Source organism: Podarcis cretensis (genome assembly GCF_951804945.1).
Source record: "Podarcis cretensis genome assembly, chromosome: 12".
In the NCBI taxonomy this organism is placed as follows: Eukaryota; Metazoa; Chordata; class Lepidosauria; order Squamata; family Lacertidae; genus Podarcis; species Podarcis cretensis.
Window position 1 is genome coordinate 15520438 of NC_137181.1, and position 20434 is coordinate 15540871.

The 20434-nt window shown below is 48.7% G+C and overlaps 1 protein-coding gene across 9 annotated transcripts in view; it reads right to left on the minus strand.

The window, feature by feature from the left end:
• The window catches only part of ADARB2 (adenosine deaminase RNA specific B2 (inactive)), a 387063-nt gene that overhangs the window by 38512 nt on the left and 328117 nt on the right, over positions 1-20434 (minus strand). For all 9 annotated transcript variants that reach the window (XM_079946714.1, XM_079946710.1, XM_079946707.1 and 6 more), the window contains one exon: positions 11344-11495. In XM_079946714.1, coding sequence (XP_079802840.1) covers positions 11344-11495 — 152 coding nt within the window. The remainder of the gene's footprint in view (positions 1-11343; positions 11496-20434) is intronic.

Sequence of the window (20434 nt, forward strand, 5' to 3'; positions counted from 1 at the left end):
AGTGAGATGGGCGCACAACCCCAGAGTCTGTCAAGACTGGCCCGTACGGGCAGGGGTACCTTTACCTTTACCTTTATTGACTGTTTGGCTCCGAAGCGCCCTCTCCGATTGCATGGAGCCCGGACAGCCCCGTGGTTTTCCACGGATCTGAGGGCGATGAAACAATCGTTGAGATGGCTAGAGTGCCGGTGGCAGATAACTCATTCCGAATCTGACCGGACACAGGTTAGAGCTCAACGTCGAGCCTACCAAGTGGCAGCAGGAGACTTTTTCAGGTGGTTCACAATTTAGCGGAACCACCTGCGACATTGGGGCCCAGTACGGGCCACATGATCTCCTGCAATGATTTTGCAAAGTTTTTTGCAGATAAAATCGCTCAGATTCGGGAAGAAGTAGACTCCACCGTGGGAGCAGGGCCAGGGCGGGAGAGTGCTAGAGTCCTGTCTAGTCAAGTTGTGTGGGATCAATTCCAATCTGTTACCTCCGAGGATGTGGACAGGCTGCTTGGACGAGTGAAGCCAACCACCTGTCTCCTGGATCCTTGCCCATCCTGGTTTATAAAAGCTAGCCGGGAAGGACTGGGCGATGGGCTTCGTGGGGTGGTGAATGCTTCCCTCCATGAGGGAGCCTTCCCAGACCCGCTGAAAGAGGCGGTTATTAAACCGCTTCTTAAAAAACCATCTTTAGATGCGGCCACGATGGCCAATTATCGCCCAGTCTCAAATCTTCCATTCTTGGGCAAGGTGATTGAGAGAGTGGTTGCTGAACAACTCCAGGCACACCTGGAAGAAGCGGACCATTTGGATTCCTTCCAGTCGGGATTCAGGCCTCATCATGGGACTGAAACTGCCTTGGTCGCACTGGTTAATGATCTCCGGCGGGCTAGGGACAAAGGTGAGAGCTGTTTCCTAGTTCTGCTGGATCTCTCAGCGGCGTTTGATACGATCGACCATAACATCCTTCTGGACCGTCTTGAGGGGCTGGGAGCTGGGGGCACTGTCATACAGTGGTTCCGCTCCTTCCACCTGGGCCGTGTTCAGAAAGTGGTGGTGGGGGATGAGTGTTCAGACCCCTGGGCTCTCACTTGTGGGGTGCTTCAGGGTTCTGTCCTCTCCCCCATGCTTTTCAACATTTACATGCAGCCACTGGGAGAGATCATCAGGAGGTTTGGGCTGGGTGTTCATCAGTATGCGGATGATACCCAGCTCTACCTCTCTTTTAAATCAGAACCAGTGAAGGCGGTGAAGGTCCTGTGTGAGTGTCTGGAGGCAGTTGGAGGATGGATGGCGGCTAACAGATTGAGGTTGAATCCTGACAAGGCAGAAGTACTGTTTTGGGGGGACAGGAGGCGGGCAGGTGTGGAGGATTCCCTGGTCCTGAATGGGGTAACTGTGCCCCTGAAGGACCAGGTGCGCAGCCTGGGAGTCATTTTGGACTCACAGCTGTCCATGGAGGCACAGGTCAAATCTGTATCCAGGGCAGCTGTTTACCAGCTCCATCTGGTACGTAGGCTGAGACCCTATCTGCCTGCAGACTGTCTCGCCAGAGTGGTGCATGCTCTGGTTATCTCCCGCTTGGACTACTGCAATGCACTCTACGTGGGGTTACCTTTGAAGGTGACCCGGAAACTACAACTAATCCAGAATGCAGCAGCTAGACTGGTGACTGGGAGCGGCTGCCAAGACCATATAACACCGGTCTTGAAAGACCTACATTGGCTCCCAGTACGTTTCCGAGCACAATTCAAAGTGTTGGTGCTGACCTTTAAAGCCCTAAACAGCCTTGGTCCAGTATATCTGAAGGAGCGTCTCCTCCCCCATCGTTCTGCCTGGACACTGAGGTCCAGCTCCGAGGGCCTTCTGGCGGTTCCCTCACTGCGAGAGGCCAAGTTACAGGGAACCAGGCAGAGGGCCTTCTCGGTAGTGGCGCCCGCCCTGTGGAACGCCCTCCCATCAGATGTCAAAGCGATAAACAACTACCTGACATTCAGAAGACATCTGAAGGCAGCCCTGTTCAGGGAAGTTTTTAATATGTGACATTTTAGTGTATTTTTCATCTTTGTTGGAAGCCGCCCAGAGTGGCTGGGGAAACCCAGCCAGATGGGCGGGGTACAAATAATAAATTATTATTATTATTATTATTATTATTATTATTATTATTACTACTATGTGAGCAAATGCACTTTGGCTTTGATTCATCTGAGAATGAGGACTAAGCCAGCAGCTTCCTGGGGAAAGCTGGGGAAAAAAGATGGGTTTCGAGGAGGGAGTTGAAAGAAGGTGCCGTAGGTGGTTTTAGAGGGCATTTCACGCATAATGGACAAGGAGGAGGAGAATGGGGCAGATCAAAGCTCAAATAACTTTGGAACAAACTTTGCATAACATAATACAAAGCAAAACAAAATAAAAAATTCCTTCCAGTAGCACCTTAAAGACCAACTAAGTTAGTTCTTGGTATGAGCTTTCGTGTGCATGCACACTTCTTCAGATACACACTATGGCAGACTATGGCAGACCAACACGGCTACCTATCTGTAAATAATACAAAGCAGTTTTGTACTTCAGTGCAGAGACACCTGTATGTCCCCTCTGGGCATGCTGGGATCATGTTACTGGCTTTGGCAGGCAGAATTCCACTAGCACATATGGGAATAGGCATATATAACACTCACAAATTTAGAGAGGGCAGAGGAGTGGCCTAGAGCTTTGACAGCTGGTAAGAGCAGAGGTAATGCTAATTCTATCTTGATTGTATTCGTGAGATTTGGAGCCAATTATTGGAGTATGCACTCCACCAACTTCTCCCAGGTCTAGTTCACCCCGCTTCTGCATTCTGGCATTCACTGTGAATAACATTAACCAGGGTTCTTGTTTAACTAGGACCAGAAACCAAAACTTAATCTTGGTTTTGGACCCTGATACAAGAAGAAACCTGTTTAGCATTAACCACCATTAAGGTTGATGGAGTGAGGGAACGGAGTACGGATTGCTTGTCTCCAGATTCCTTTGCATCAGCTGCAAATCTGGTCAGATCTGCCCATGTGCTTTCAGATCCTTTTTTTAAAATAAATATTTATTGAGATTTTTTGAATACAAAAGTGCACAAATAATAAACAATAAAACATGTATCATAACATATTTTCAAAGCTTCTTTGGACTCCCTCACGTCCCCCGCTCCCACTTGCATCGTTATAAAACTTTTTCCAGCAATTTATCAACTTGTGTACATTCTTAAATCTCATTCATTTAATTTAGTCTAATAATTCTCCAAAAAATTTATATTTTCCTCAATCTCATTTATCATCCGAATTACGTCTAATTTAATGGTGCTCAATTGTTTATGGTCTGGCATCCTTCTTAACATCCAATTAAATTACAGTATTTTTGTAAATAAATCCTAAATTTCTTCCAGTCTTCTTCAACCCTCTCCTCTCCCAGGTCTCGGATTCTGCCGGTTGTGCTTTCAGATCCTGGCTGGCTTTCCCAGAGGCTAACTGTGGTTAACTGAAATCATGACGGAGGTTCTTACTCCCCACATTCCCAAGGAGAGGTCCATAGCATCTGTACCACTGAAGCTTCCGAGTCCCTTTGAAGGGAATTCCCACATAAAATGCTTGGCAGAGGTTACCAAGGCATGGATGACAGAGGCGAGACATACATTTTCTGTGTTGAGTGCAAAGGCCAAACAACGCATTCTATGGAAGATCCTTGATCAGATTTACCAACTTCTTCAAAGAGGTAGAAAAGCAGCCACATGGAGACCTGAACTGGATCAGGGTTGCAGTGCCATTTCTTCACTCAAAATTGCCCCCAGTCCCAGGAACTAGGGGGATAATATGCGCAATTGTAACCTGCTCCCTACATGGGGGTGGATGATTATCCTCTTTGGCCAAGATCCAGTGATGGCTCCTTTATTGCTGCTTTCAATTAAAACATGGAGAAATACACAGATACCCCACACAACACGTGGGATTGGTATGGAAAGTGTTATACAAATTGTCAGAGCTGCCTCTAGGTCCCAGCTCACAGAGGACCAACGCTAGGCTGTCGTAATGTACAAAAGTCTGTATTGAAGTTCAATTTCCATTTCAAAGCCGCAGCGCGCAGCCCTACATCTTAAACCCTAGATCGGCGAAGTCCCGTCTGAATCTCCTCCCCTCTGACACCAGTTTAAGATCCTAGCCCGGCTCCACCTTTTCCGCTGCTCTCTTCTGCTCTGGGTCCTCCTGCCCGCTGGGGCATTCCCCTTTCTGGACTCCTCAGACGCTGAGTCGCTTAGCTCCTCCCCCTGCCTCCGGCGGGCTTTAGGACCCGGTTCCCAATCTCTGCTGTCCCACGCTCCTGTACATTTGAACTTGCCTCTCGCGCCAACCCAGTGACCTTCCTCCTGACCGTTAAACTACTTCTGTCACTGCTTCCCTCTTCCGGGATACTGGCCGGATCTGACCTCCCCTCCGTTGTCTGACTCTCCGATGGAGGCGTGGTCAGCCCCGACTCCTCTCCTCTCCCTGCTGGGGGAGACGCTACTCCCGATACCTGTGACTCTTCCCCCCCCACTATGCTCTGGTGGGGAAGCTGGTCCTGATTTCCAACTGCTGCTCTGGGAGTCCCCGCTGGCCCCTTGCTTCTGGGGTGTCCCCCTTGGGACCCCCCTTGCCCTGGCCACCGGCGCCCCTTCTGTGAATCTTCCGATTCGCTGGAATCTCTCGGGCCACGGTCATCTTCTCCTACGCTGCCCTCAGATTCTTCCCCTCTTCCCTGTGCTTCTGCTCCTGAACCCCTGACATCCATCCCCCCCTCGAAGCCCCCCTTCCCCCCTCCCCTTCTTCTGGTGTGGGTTCTGGGTGCTCCAGTGTTGTGGGGGTGAGTGCAGGATACAGTTCTTCCCCCGTGGTGTGCAGCCAGCCGGCTGGATCCGGCCAGTCCTCAATGGGCTCGTCGACGTCGATCTCCTCTGCTTCCATCTCTCTGCCGGTGTGTTCGAACCCCGGATCCTCCCCCAACACGTCCATGACCCCCTCTCCCCCTGTCGCCTGGGGTGACGCAGCGTGCGCAGGCCCGCTCGGCAGTTCTCTGCGCCACCCCACCTCAGGTTGATCTTCCCACCAATAAGAGCCGCCTGTGCCAAACCCTGAGAGGGATCCCTCTGGGGAGCTAGTCTCCGGTGCCGTGTCCTCAGCTGAAGAGAAACCCCGGAACGTGCTGGCTGAAAGTGTGGGTGTGAAAAGATATTTGTCGAAATAATCCGCCGGCATGGGCCTGTGTGGGAAAAGTGCGTGGAACTCGTCTTTGAGGTAGTGCTCCTCCACCGCATAGTACAGTACCCAGCTGTTGGCACTGGCCGGGGTACCTTCCCTGGCGAGGAGATATTCAACCCCCTCTTCCCCCCATCTTGAGTCCAAAATCTCCGTGACCTCGTTGAGCGGCTCCGCCCTCGGCGACCCCCCTTTCGTGGGTGCGTCTCTGAGCGGGCTAGGAGCTGTCCCTGGTGCCTGAAACCTGTGAGGTGCCTTGTAGGGCGTGAGCACCGATCTATGAAAGACCGGGTGCATTCTGGATCCCTCTGGTAGTGTCAACCGGAAAGCCACTGGGTTGATCTGTGCCTCGACTTGGTAAGGGCCTAGCTGCTTGTGTCCGAGCTTCTTCTTAGCTAAGGATCTGGCCGGCACTGCCTGGGCTGCTAACCAGACCCAGTCCCCTACCCGTATGTCCTCCCCAACTCTCCTGTGTCTGTCTGCCTGCATCTTGTAAACGTGTTTTGCTAGCTCTAACTGCCTTCGGAGCTGTTCATGGACCTCCTGTAACTCCGCTGCCAATGCCTCTGCTCCCTGCGGCTCCCCCTCCCCCTCTTTCTCTAAGCCCGGGAAGGTCCTGGGATGTCGCCCATTGTTGGCGAAAAACGGTGTCACCCCCGTGGACACGTGTTTCGTGTTGTTGTAGGCAAACTCGGCCAGCGGTAGGTAGTCCACCCAGGTCAAGGGCTGCTGGTTCGCGTAGCATCTCAGGTACTGCTGCATGATGGCGTTGACCCTCTCCGCTTGTCCGTTGGTCTGCGGGTGTCTTGCCGACGCTAGGTTGACCTTGACGTTCAGGATTCCTATCAGCTTCTGCCAGAAACTCGAGATGAACTGGTGCCCCCGGTCGGACAGGATAGACCGTGGCAGGCTGTGCACCTTGAACACGTGGTCTATGAACAGCTTGGCTATCTGTTCCGCTGTGGCCACCTTTGCGCAAGGAATGAAGTGCGCCATCTTGGTGAACATGTCGACTACCACGAGTACTGCTGTTTTGCCCCTCGAGCTGGGCAGATCAGTGACAAAGTCCAAGGCCACCCTCTCCCACGGTTCGGACGGGGTCTGTAGCGGTTCCAACAGTCCCGCCGGCGGTCTGTGTACTGGCTTGGCCCTTTGGCATGTGTCGCACCTCGTGACGTAATCCGCGACTTTTCCCCGCATCTTGGGCCACCAAAAGTCTCTGGCTACTAATTCCACCGTCTTGTCTTTGCCGAAATGTCCGGCGCTGGGTGCGTCGTGTAACTGTTGCAGTACTCTCGCGCGGAGGTCGTCTCCCGGCACGTAGATGGCCCCTTTGCGGAGGAGCAGTCCGTCGCGTATCTGGAACTCGTCGTCCTTCGCTGTGCCGCTGCGCACTTCCTCCATCTTGGATCGTGCGAAGGAATCCGTTCGCAGCTCGCGACGTATTGCTTCCAGGTCCACGGTGGCCGAGGCGCATGCCCACGCCTTAGGTGCGAAAATGTGTTTGGCCGCTACTGGTGCTGCTTCCTCCAGATACTGCGGCTTCCTGGATAGCGCATCAGCCATGATGTTGTTGTCTCCGGGGATATATTCTATCCTGAAGTCGAAATCCGCAAAGAACTCCGCCCAGCGGATGTGTCTCTGGTTCAGGAACCACGCTGTGCGCCAGTACTCCAGGTTCTTATGGTCCGTGCGAACTTGCACTGTGTGTTTGGCTCCGATGAGGAAGTGCCGCCACGCCTTGAAGGCTGCATGAATGGCCAGCAACTCTCTGTCCCAGATGGTGTAGTTCTGCTCCGACTTGCTGAGTTTCCTGGAGTAGAAAGCACACGGCCTCCAGTTCCCTTGCGGATCTTGCTGCAACAGGACTGCCCCCACGGCTCTGTCGGAGGCATCCGTCTCAACCCTCATGGGTTTGCTGGGGTTCACATGTAGCAGTTGTTCTTCGGAAGCGAAGAGACGCTTGAGTTTCTGAAAGGACTGCTCCGCCTGCTCCGTCCAGATGAACTTCTTCTTCTTGGAGCTGAGGGTGTCTGTGATGGCCGCCGTCTGCATAGCGAAACCCTTGATAAACTTGCGATAAAAGTTGGCAAAGCCGACAAACTTCTGGACCTCCTTCCGATTGCGCGGGCTTTTCCAGTCCAGTACCGAGCGTACCTTGGCGCTGTCCATGGCGAGTCCCTTGTCGGACAGCTTGTAGCCCAGGAAATCCACCTCCGTCATGTCGAACTGGCACTTCTCCAGTTTGGCGTAAAGTCTGTGCTCCCGTAGTCTCTGCAGGACTTCCTTGACATCTCTCTCGTGAGCCTCTTGCGATTCTGAGAAGATCAGAATGTCGTCCAGGAAGCAGACGCACTTCTTGTAGAGGAGCCCCGCTAACACGTGATGCATGAAGGCTTGGAAGCAGTGGGAGCCATTTTGTAAACCGAACGGCATAACCCTATATTCATAGGTGCCCAAGGGCGTAAACATGGCCGTCTTCCACTCGTCGCCCTCCCGCATGCGTATAAGATTGTACGCCCCTCGTAGATCCAACTAGGTGAAGATGCGTCCCTTCCTCACCATCGCGAGCAAGTCGTCGATCTTGGGCATCGGGAAAGCCGTGGGCTTGGTTTTCGAATTTAAAATTCTGAAATCAACTACCAACCTCTTTTGGGGCGTGTCTTTTTTCTTCACGAAGAACACAGGACTGCCCCCCACTGCTTTGGATTCCCGGATGAATCCCCGCTTCAAGTTGTGATCTATGAACTCCCTGAGCTCTTGCAGTTCGTCTTCAGACATGGAATACAGTTTTCCAGTCGGCAGCGTCGCCCCCGGCAGGAGGTCAATCTTGCAGTCGTATGGTCTGTGGGGGGACAGTTTGTCCGCCTCCTTCTCGCAGAAGACCTCCAAAAACCCTCTGTACTTGTCGGGTACCGCTTGCAACATGCCCAAGTGTAACTGCGGTCCATCTTCTTGCCCCTCATCTTCCTGGGTAGGCAGTATGCAGTTTGCTGCGCAGTAGGAGGAGCTGAAGGTCAATTGGCGCTGGTACCATGCTAATGCCAGACTGTGCCTGTCCAACCAACTCATGCCCAACACTATGGGGGTGTCCGACAGTTGGGTGACGTTGAAGCTGATGACTTCGCGGTGATTTCCAATTTGCATCACCATTGGCGGCGTTTGCTGTACCACTTGTCCTCCCAGTAGCTCTCTGCCATCTACCGTGACAACGTGCAGGGGCATCGTGGCCGGCAGGAGTGCTACGCTATGTTGCTTGACAAAGTCCACTCCTACAAAGTCCGCATTACTACCAGAATCAATGGTGATAGGAACTTCCATGGTAAGTCCATTGGGTAGCTGGAGTGATGCAGTGAGTTGCACCACCGGTTTGGGCGGGAGGGGGTCTGTGGGCTGTAAGATCTCTGGGGACTTCTTCACTGACTCGTCTGACTGGGCCCCATTGCCTGTGCCTCCAGCCAGACTCCGTCGTTTCCCTGCAGTGGTTCCTCCTGGTGAACTGTTCCCTTTACTGTTGCTGAGGCTGCAGTGTGCTTGTGGAGCCTCTGGGGACACTCTTTCGCCATGTGCTGAGCACTGTCACAGACGTAACACTTCCTGTTCCCTCTAGGAGCCTTCGTTTTGACTGCTCCCGGTGTGAGGGCTCTGGCTGCTGACTGAGCCCTGGCACCACCTATCTCCATCGGCTCCTCTCCCCCTCCCAGTGGAGGCGTGGACTGAGCGCGCACTGTTTCTTTGGGAAAGAAAGGAGGTGATCTAGCTGGCGTGCGTCCCCAACGCCCTTCGTCCTTGCTCCCAGGACGTTCTTCCAGCCTCACTCCTATCGCCAGCGCTTTCTGGACCACTTCTTTAGTGCTCTGGGATCTCTCCCCCCTTGCAATTTCGTCTTTCACAGCCCCGTTTAGCCCCTCCCAGAACAGGTCCCGGACGGCAGCTGAGTCTTTTTCCCATCCCAGCGTTTTGACCAATGCAAAAAAGCGGGAGTGATATTGTCTTACAGTGGCTTTGCCTTGTCTCAGTCCATGTATCTCTCTTCTGGCGACATCTACATCTACTGCTGATAAAAAACAAGCGTCCATCGCCTTAATAAAGGCATCCGCATTTCTGAGGGCTGGGTCATTATCTCGCCACAGATTGCGCAGCCACGCTTTTGCTTCTCCATGGAGATGAGTTAGTATGAAGCCCACTTTTTCCTCCTCATCTCTTAAAGTCCTTCTGCAGTAACTTGAGCGCATAAACTACGTCTGCTCTGAAGTTAGGATACTGCTGCAGGCTCCCATCGAAATGAGACATGAGGCTGCCTCCCCTCTTTCCTAGACCAATCCCCTCTGGTCTGGCACCCGGTAGCCCCTGTTTGGTCAACATTTCCAACCTGGTTTGCAGATCCCGGCAGGCAGCGGCTGCTTCGTCTTCTCTCTTTCTGGATGCTAATATCTCCATGTTAAGCCTTGTCACTGCGTCTTGCAGGGCTGCCATTTGTTCTTCGGTCGTCATCCTGTCCTGCTTCCGTGAGCTCGCGAAGCACCAATCTTCGCCCCTCGCTGCGTCCACTCGCGTTGCGAGGTATAGTGGAGACGGGACTTACTGTCAGAGCTGCCTCTAGGTCCCAGCTCACAGAGGACCAACGCTAGGCTGTCGTAATGTACAAAAGTCTTTATTGAAGTTCAATTTCCATTTCAAAGCCGCAGCGCGCAGCCCTACATCTTAAACCCTAGATCGGCGAAGTCCCGTCTGAATCTCCTCCCCTCTGACACCAGTTTAAGATCCTAGCCCTGCTCCACCTTTTCCGCTGCTCTCTTCTCCTCTGGGTCCTCCTGCCCGCTGGGGCATTCCCCTTTCTGGACTCCTCAGACGCTGAGTCGCTTAGCTCCTCCCCCTGCCTCCGGCGGGCTTTAGGACCCGGTTCCCAATCCTCATTCTCTGCTGTCCCACGCTCCTGTACATTTGAACTTGCCTCTCGCGCCAACCCAGTGACCTTCCTCCTGACCGTTACACTACTTCTGTCACTGCTTCCCTCTTCCGGGATACTGGCCGGATCTGACCTCCCCTCTGTTGTCTGACTCTCCGATGGAGGCGTGGTCAGCCCCGACTCCTCTCCTCTCCCTGCTGGGGGAGACGCTACTCCCGATACCTGTGACTCTTCCCCCCCACTATGCTCTGGTGGGGAAGCTGGTCCTGATTTCCAACTGCTGCTCTGGGAGTCCCCGCTGGCCCCTTGCTTCTGGGGTGTCCCCCTTGGGACCCCCCTTGCCCTGGCCACCGGCGCCCCCTTCTGTGAATCTTCCGATTCGCTGGAGAGGCTCATGGAATCTCTCGGGCCACTGTCATCTTCTCCTACGCTGCCCTCAGATTCTTCCCCTTCGCTCTCCATCTCCCCTCTTCCCTGTGCTTCTGCTCCTGAACCCCTGACACAAATGTTAATAGATAGCTAAAGCGGTGTGTGTGCCAATTTGTCCAAGCTGGCTACAGCTGATGTGTATTAGAGTCTGACAACATCTGGAGGCACCATATTGGCTTTCTCATGGTAATATAGGACTACGAGCTGCTGCTTTTACTTACTATGCTTTAGTACTGTGATCCATACCCATGGTTAAGGAATCAAGAGCTGGCTTGGTTAGGCTTGACAACAGCTGAATTAACTTCATTTAACATTAGTAAGGGTTAATAAGGGTTCCCCAGAATTAACTGCATTTAGCTTTAAAGAAAGGTTTCCCTTGACTTAGGATCTGCAAGCTCCTTCGAACTGTTGTTTCAGATCTTAGTTAGGGGTGAAGTCTAGTTAACTGGGGTTAATGCCAGTGCTGATGAACTGCTTAACGGTGGTTAAGATGGCAAATTTATTCCAGGGAAGGCAAAGAACTTGCAAAGAGCAAGTTTGTCCCTGAAACTGGCTCCCAGTTCTTTAACCAGCCCATATTATTTCTATACTGGCCCATTGAGAGAGGTGTAACCATTGCATCATTTTCATAGTCAGCCATCATCTACTTAACAGGGAAACAGAGAAGGAAAACATTAAGGGAAGGAAAAAAAAAAAGGGGGGGGGGGAGAAAAGCTGAATTGAAACCAAACCAGGGAAGTACAGTTCTTACAGTCCGTTGTGATTTCATAGGGGGAGTTGAGGCGTGCGTCTCCACAGGGCGAAGTGCTCACGTACAGATGGAACAGAATGTTCTCTTTTAGCCTGTAGCCTCCCTCTTTTAACCGCACGAAGATTGATCGTTCGCCGTCTTCTTGTCGTTTGCTAGGATCATAGAGAAAGGTTGCAGGTCATTTGTTACATTCCGAATCAGAACTAATTCTGCTCTCCCTATGGGATAGCTCGCAGGCTCTTTGTTATATTTTCTTCCCTTATAATACCTTGTATCGCAGCATCTCTCTAGGTAATGCTTGTATGATCTTCACGGTGTCTGAGTTTAAAGGTCCAACAATTTAAAACAGCCGTACAATAAAATAAAATCAGAATCAAAATACGTTATCAGAATATTGTCATTATTTATCAATGCAAATAATAATAATGAAATAATTGGTTCTGTATCCAGAAAAGGATCAAAGAAGGAAGAGTCAAAAGCTGGGTGTGTTTCAACTCTCTCTTTGGCAGCAACAAAAAGAGTGACTGGTGCCAGTACTATTAAATAGTGAAGTTTTTTAATGTTCAGTGCTCTACTGTGTTTTTAATATTTTGTTGGGAGCCGCCCAGAGTGACTGGGGCATGCTAATCAGATAGGTGGCATATAAATAACAAAATTATCAGTTGCTGGGAAAAAAGAGTAGTCTTTTTTCCACAAAATGATGGGGAATAGCAAACGAATTCTCCCTTTTTGTTTGTATTTGGTGAGTAATACTATCATTAAGAAAACCGCTAACTATGATTTTATAACTGGAAAGCTGCAATCCTATACGCAGGTGGTAAGGCTCATTCAACTACTTTGTATTGCCATGAGCTTGTTCTGAATTGTATTGTTTAATGGATTTTTTGTTTTGCTTTTATTTATATGTTACTGTGTTTTTGATAGTATAATGATTGTAATGTTTGTTAACTTTTAATGCTGTCGTTATTGTGAGGCACTTTGATCTCAGTGCTTGTTGCTGGAAAAGCGGAATTCAAATATTAAAACCAAATCAATTCATACAGCAGTTTATTCCATGTCCCTGTTCATTTCCTCATTATATTTGCATTATGTAAAAGCCACTTCCAGAGAATGAATGGAATCTGGTACATGTTTAACAATCATTTCTGTGTTATTTGATTCCAGAAAAATAAATAAATCATGGGAGTTAAGGTAAGGTTACCAGATTTTTTTTCAATGAATCCGGGGACACTTTTGAACTTCAATGGATTTTGTATGGGGACTTATTTGCAAATCCAGGGACTGTCCCCGGGAAACGGGGACATCTGGTAACCTTAAGTTAAGGGGTGAAATTTGAGGCAATATATTTGCATACAGTTCTTTCTTGCTGTTTTCAAGTGGGAATAATGGGGGAATAGAATCACTCTTATGCGGAAAGGGCCAGGGAGTATCATTATTGTCCAATGATATTGTCAAAGTTCATTGGTATGAATGAACTTTAGTGTGACATGCTGGAATATTGGTCAAATAGCCACAGTTCCGTACTGCAGTGTGAAAGGAACATTAGAAAAGGGAAAAGGAGCACTAGCAGCATAATTAGAAAAACAAAGGCACTATTCTCTACCTCAGAATGCAACCTTAGTCGGGCCTTTTCAGTACTGGCCCCGACTTCTGAGTAGACATACACAGGATTGTGCTGTTTAAGTTTTCTTAAGTTATGGTCAAAAATTGAGGCTGGAGAAACAATATTAACCCCACTCTGAAAGCTAGTATGAATGGAAATACAACATGTCGAAAGTTTAAAACTGTCAGTTACGACAACGCTGGCACATCTCGAGATTTTAGTCTTCATTAATTCACTTTTTAAAATACTTTTTGTGTGCATGGCAAGATTGCTACTTCTTTTTGACAATATGGTTTTATTTCAACCTTCTTTTGCTAAGGAGATTTGATTTTTTTTAGCTAGAGAATTTCTGAATTTTTCTGTCGATCAAATCAACTATCCCATTATTATCACTGTTCACTGATTTAAGTGGGATTAGGGAAAAATAAATGGTTTGAAGTTTGGTGCCCAACATTCTGGAATGACAGATAAATCTGAAACATTTTCAAGAAGCACACCTTTGCCTACAGCTTATAAAAGGCTGAAGGTTTCGGCTTACTTCTCAATCACCACTCTAATTTCAGAATAACTTTTTGAGCAGATGGGAAAACTGAGAAACAAAACACAAGCATGTATTTCCATGTTGGCCATGGAGGGGAGAGGGGGTCTCCTCATCTACAGCTGCTATGGAAGCACAGGCTACTAACATCCCAACAAACTAGTTCTTTCCCAGACTTCTAATATTGGGAGACTTATTTACAAGTTAGAGTAGATTTGCGTACTTACGGGACCGCCTCTCCTGGTATGCCCTGCGGAGGACCTTAAGGTCCACAAATGACAACACTTTGGAGATCCCAGGTCACAAGGTGGTTAGATTGGTCTCAACTAGGGCCAGGGCCTTTTGAGTACTGTTTCCGACTTGGTGGAATGCTCTGTCACAAGAGACTAGGGCCCTGAGGGACTTGACATCTTTCCACAGGGCCTGCAAGACAGAGCTGTTCTGCCTGGCCTTTGGTTTGGACTCAGTCTGACCCTTATGTTCCCCTCCCCTTATGGTCTTGATCTATGGGCTACTTTTAAAATGAGGCTGCATTTTAAATTGCATTTTAACCTGTATTTTAAATTGGCCTCCCCCCTATGTTTTTACTGTAATTTTACTGGTGTCAGCCGCCCTGAGCCCAGCACTGGCTGGGGAGGGCAGGGTATAAACAAAATTTATTATTATTATTATTATTATTATTATTATTATTATTATTATTAGGATAGATTCACACAACCATATTTTGCATACAATGAGCTAATTTTGCAAATCGTTTTGTGTTGGGAGCCTTGGCCAGCTCAAGTTACATACAATCCAAGTGTCCCAATTTTCTAGGGACAGTCCCAGAATTACAAAATACATCCCAGGTTCTGATTTGATCCAGGAATGTCCCTGTTTCCCCTGCCAGCGATGCTGCTGAGCTCAGGGAGGAGGATGATCTGGAGCTTTTCCAGAGCAACAGTTGTGGCAGCAAGGGAGCATCCCATCGCTTCTCAATGGCCGCCGCCACTGGCCTCCTTCCTTGGGCAGCTCATAGCGGCTGCTGGAGAGTGGGCAAGGAGGAGGAGAGACTGCTGCCACTGTTGCCCAACCGCTGGGCCTTAGTAGCTGCTGAAGGATGCTATGCACTGACACTGGACTTCTCTGGAAATACCCTTGGTGCAGTATTCCCAGTTCCTCAAGTTGAAAAGCACAAACATGCATGCACCAAGAATGTGTGTGTAAATATGGTTATGATTATATACAGTGGTACCTCTGGTTAAGAACATAATTTGTTCTGGAGGTCCGTTCTTAACCTGAAATTGTTCTTAACCTGAGGTACCACTTTAGCTAATGGGGCCTCCCACTGTCTCCGTGCCGCCACCACATGATTTCTGTTCTCACCCTGAAGTAAAGTTCTTAACCTGAGATACTACTTCTGGGTTAGTGGAGTCTGTAACCTGAAGCATTTGTAACCTGAAGCGTTTGTAACCTGAGGTACCACTGCATGGTAATTCCACCCCTCCCCCCAGAAAACTTTCTTACTTTCTACACACTCTCTCTTTATTTTATTTTTTATGACCAATGATTATGCAGGAATAGCTGGTAAATCTATTTCTCCCGGTACGTGGGCTGAGACCCTGAGAATGGCTTCCCAACACACCCATTCTAAGCAAAATAAAGACTCAGCCCACCTTTCACAAGTTTATGGCACACCCAACATACATTCAAAGCACAATCCTTCTCCCCAAAGATTTCTGAGAGCTGTAGTTTTCCCCCTCCTAGAGCTATGATTTCCAGTACCCTTAACCAACCACAGCTCCCAGGATTCTTTGTGAAAAGACGCACGCTTCAAAAGTACACAGGACAAGCTTTAAATATCTGGTGCAGATCTACCTTGTCGTGCACATTTATTTTCCAGCAGGCGTAGGGATACGCTAGCATGTGAAGTGGACTTCAGGTTCATAGGTTCGATTAACAGGAATTTTGCCTGTCTGTCTAGGACAGGCATAAGCAAACTCGGCCCAGATGTTTTGGGACTACAACTCCCATCATCCCTGACCACTGATCCTGTTAGCTAGGGATGATGGGAGTTGTAGTTCCAAAACATCTGGAGGGCCGAGTTGGCCCATGCCTGGTCTAGGAGGTTTTTTCTCACATTGATAGATTTCACCGACATTCTCTTTTTCCCCAGGCTGGTTGCTCTTTTCCTTCTAACTCTGAATGCATTTTTTTCTCTCTCTCTTCCACAAGCACAGTCAACAACCCTCAGCAGCGCCTTGTGTTTGCTTTTGACTAGCCTGCCTTCCAGCCCGAGCCTCTACCTCCTCCACAGCCTGCCTGCTGTTAAAACCGTTTGGCTGTCACTCTTCCATGCTTTGCTTGTTTTGTCGGTTTTTGATGCTACAATGCGTTTTCTGTCGAGTGAAATTTACAGGCACATTACCCTGCTTGACAGGAACGCTGAGCCACTGGGATCTCCTGAGGAGAGGGTGGACGCCTGCAGCTCTCTCATTTGCCTGCCACCTTCTGTGAAATCTCCCAACCACTTTAATTGCATTATCACCCTGCCACAAACCCCCCCCAGAACAATCGAGTACCTGAAAAATCTTGCCACTCAGGAGCTTTAAAGCAAAAATCCTCCCCCCTTCCTCATTTGGATGGAATGGCAAAGCAAAATCAACTGGGAACTGAGGGGGACCATGAAAGTGTCACACATTGCCTTGTATTATTAGGCTAAGCTGTGCTATTGAGAAAACCTGGTGGTATTTAACAGCAGGGACGGAGAGGTAAGTTTTTAAGGACTCAGTTCCATAGGAGTATAGTTACTTATCTTCCTGGATAAAATGGAGCGATGGCACAGCTTCCTCCTTGTAGTATTTCCTCCCACCCACTGTTTACTCCTGAAAGGTGAAAATAAAGAAAACCTTGCTTTGTCAACTGATGCTAAAGTCTTGGGCAAAATCACTCAGAACCCCTGAACATGTTACCTGACCTCAATGGGCAGAGATGGCCTAGTGTTCATTGCTGTGTTTCATTTTGTCAACATCCTTCAGCCCTGTATACTTGAAGGAGTGTCTCCACTCCCGTCATTCAGCCCGGACACCAAAATTCAGCTATGAGGGCCTTTCGGCAGTTCCCTCACTGCGAGAAATAAGGTTACAGGGAACCAAGCAGTGGGCCTTCTCGGTAGTGGCGCCTGCCCTGTGGAACATCCACCCATCAGATGTCAAAGAAATAAACAACTATCTGACTTTTAGAAAACATCTGAAGGCAGCCCTGTTTAGGGAAGTTTTTAATGTTTGATGTTTTACTCTGCTTAATGTTTTAATTTGTTGAAAGCTGCCCAGAGTGGCTGGGGAGACCCAGTCAGATGGGTGGCATATAAATAATAAGTTGTTGTTGTTGTTAATAATGATAATAATAATAATAATAATAATAATAATAATATTAATAATTTATTTATATCCTGCCCATCTGGCTGAGTTTCCCCAGCCACTCTGGGTGCCCTGCTTCATGAGAAAAGACAGATGCCTCCCCCATTTTCATGCCTAGTCTTTAGAATGGTCACTTACACATTGCTTAAAAAGAGGAAATGTGTCACCAAAAGTGAGCACACATTTGCATAATATTTGCATAAATTAATATAGGTATGCTTCCTTAGACATGTATGAAAGCAGTGGTTATACTCAATTTGCCTCTGAATCTGAAGGTGGTCTCCACAAATGCTTGGGGCCTTAAATGACTCTGCCTTGCGGCAGTGAGTTCCATAAATTAATTGTGCTTATTTTGAAAATACTGCCTGAAGAGGAATGAGAAGGGTGTGGGCAAGAGGAAGGAGGGACAGCCTTTAGACACTTTTGCCATCCTTTCACTATGAGTAGAAATTCTGTTCAACTTTATTCTGAAACATGCCCCACTATTTTTGAGCTAAACCCCAAAGACCCGATCAACATCATGTGTGAACAAGGCATAAAAAGGATTACCGTACCATGTTGTGGAAGGGAAGGGAACTTAGCTTTGCAGTCGTTTCAACTCAGAAGGTACTGGGGGTAGGTAGCATTTGTGTGTGTGTGTGTGTAGTTCAATAGAGCAGAAGCATCGGCTCCTGGCTAAATCGAGAGTGTGTGTGAGAGAGAGCCATCTGTAGAAGTTGTTCTGAACAAGGTTTTGTGTTGCTCTGAGAATTCGCTACACAAAAGGAATGTATCATCGATCCAAATAACATAATAACGTAACCGAATGTGCTGTGGAGATAGATCAATACGGAGCTTAAGATACAGTGATTGCACTTCTGTCTTCAGGGGCTAGGATGCCATTCTTAACCCAAAGCAAGCACAGGGACTGCTAAGCAGAGAAAACATAATAATTTAATGTACACCCAAAAATGAAAAAATAAAATAAAATGCAGAGACTATAAGAGACTATAAGTTACGGCCGATCTCTTTCTGGTTCTCGCTTTTACTCTCTTCCTTTAAAGTTATGACCACTTGCTCTGTTACTGATATGCCACATTTCATCAATGCCCAGATGGAACAGAGATGCAAAAAAGAAAAACACCACAATTACTGAATTTTTTACATACAGTGGTACCTCGGGTTACATACGCTTCAGGTTACATATGCTTCAGGTTACAGACTCCGCCAACCCAGAAATAGTGCCTCGGGTTAAGAACTTTGCTTCAGGATGAGAACAGAAATCGTGTGGCGGCAGCTGGAGACCCCATTAGCTAAAGTGGTGGTTCAGGTTAAGAACAGTTTCAGGTTAAGAATGGACTCCGGAACGAATTAAGAAGAAGAAGAAGAAGAGTTTGGATTTGATATCCCGCTTTATCACTACCCGAAGGAGTTTCAAAGCGGCCAACATTCTCCTTTCCCTTTCTCCCCCACAACAAACACTCTGTGAGGTGAGTGGGGCTGAGAGACTTCAGAGAAGTGACTAGCCCAAGGTCACCCAGCAGCTGCAGGTGGAGGAGCGGAGACGCGAACCCAGTTCCCCAGATTAGGAGACTACCGCTCTTAACCACTACACCACACTGGCTCTGGTTAAGTACGTAACCAGAGGTACCACTGTATTTACAGGTACAGCCCAACATGGACTCCTCCCTGTTTGCAGAGTGAAGAGCTTCTTTCACAAAACCCAGAGATTAATTTGAACTTTTGGCTCACCAGGAAGCTTCCTCACAAGGGATTGTGGCCCTCAGGCTGAAAGAAGTTATCTACCTCTTGCCCAGAGGTTTTCCTGTGACTATGATATAAATAAGCAATGTACATAACTAGCTGCATTCAAGCATTTAATATCACATAGTTTGGCCCTTAGATTCAGGGTGAGCAAACCTGGCTAAAGGGCCAAACTACAGAGGGAAAGGCGTTCGTGACCGAGCAACATCTAGGAAAAGCTAATTCTCCCTTTGTTTCCAGCCCTGTGACGTTTATTGTCAGACAGAGGGAGCGCTACGGTATCCTGCTTGGATTCCAGGGTGACTGTCTGCTTCACGCACCAACGGGCAGCTCTTTTAAGACCCAACAAACGTATTAATGATCAACAGTATACAAGAGAGCGTGTTCATCGTAAATAACCTTCCCCAGGATGACTCAGCAGCCGCGAAGGAGGGAAATGCCTGTAATGAGAAGACGGCTAGTCTTTCATTCGCTGGTCATTTACTGCTATTATCGGGCCTGTGTTTAAAGCATTCATCAAAAACAACCAAGAGGCTTCGTGAAACACGGCTTTGTGATTAAAATCTAATAGCTGCTGGAAGAAAATAGGCTGGCATAAAGTGTCTCTCGACTAAATCCGACTCCCTGTGTAGAGTTATTTGGCTGCATGTCAACAACCTGCAAACATATACACACGGCGCTGGCCCAATACCTTTTGGCACCTGAGGCGAGCCACAAAATGCCCCCTACCACCACCGCCAGGGAGGAAGATGGGAGTGAAGATCTACAGGTGGAACAGAAGGGGAATAAGGATCATATTGGAAATAGTTGAAGTGGGAATCAAAGGCCGCCACTGGGTGGGGGAAAGGGCCCCATTCTGAATCCCCATTCTGAATCACACCTGGCAGGTGCAGAGGCCAGGAGACCCCAGAGGGCAGCCACACCATTTCTTCCCTAGAGGTGAGAGGAGACCAACATCACCTCAAAGAATCAGGAGGAGCTGCCGATGAGGCACTAAGAAGTGCACTGCAGCCATCACTACCACTACATGTCCTAAACCCCTGGCCTACCTGGCAGCAAGTCAGTAGGTCAAGTCCCCAGTCCAGAGCTATAATAATAATAATAATAATAATTTATTATTTGTACCCCACCCATCTGGCTGGGTTTCCCCAGCCACTCTGGGCGGCTTCCAACAGAGATGAAAAATACACTAAAATATCACATATTAAAAACTTCCCTGAACAGGGCTGCCTTCAGATGTTTTCTGAATGTCAGGTAGTTGTCCATCGCCTTGACATCCGATGGGAGGGCATTCCACAGGGCGGGCGCCACCACCGAGAAGGCCCTCTGCCTGGTTCCCTGTAGCTTTGCTTCTCGCAATGAGGGAACCGCCAGAAGGCCCTCGGAGCTGGACCTCAGTGTCCGGGCAGACCGATGGGGGAGGAGACGCTCCTTCAGATATACTGGACCGAGGCCATTTAGGGCTTTAAAGGTCAGCACCAACACTTTGAATTGTGCTCGGAAACGTACTGGGAGCCAATGTAGGTCTTTCAAGACCGGTGTTATATGGTCTCGGCGGCCGCTCCCAGTCACCAGTCTAGCTGCCGCATTCTGGATTAGTTGTAGTTTCCGGGTCACCTTCAAAGGTAGCGCCACGTAGAGCGCATTGCAGTAGTCCAAGCGGGAGATAACCAGAGCATGTACCACTCTGGCGAGACAGTCTGCAGGCAGATAGGGTCTCAGCCTACGTACCAGATGGAGCTGGTAAACAGCTGCCCTGGATACAGATTTGACCTGTGCCTCCATGGACAGCTGTGAGTCCAAAATGAC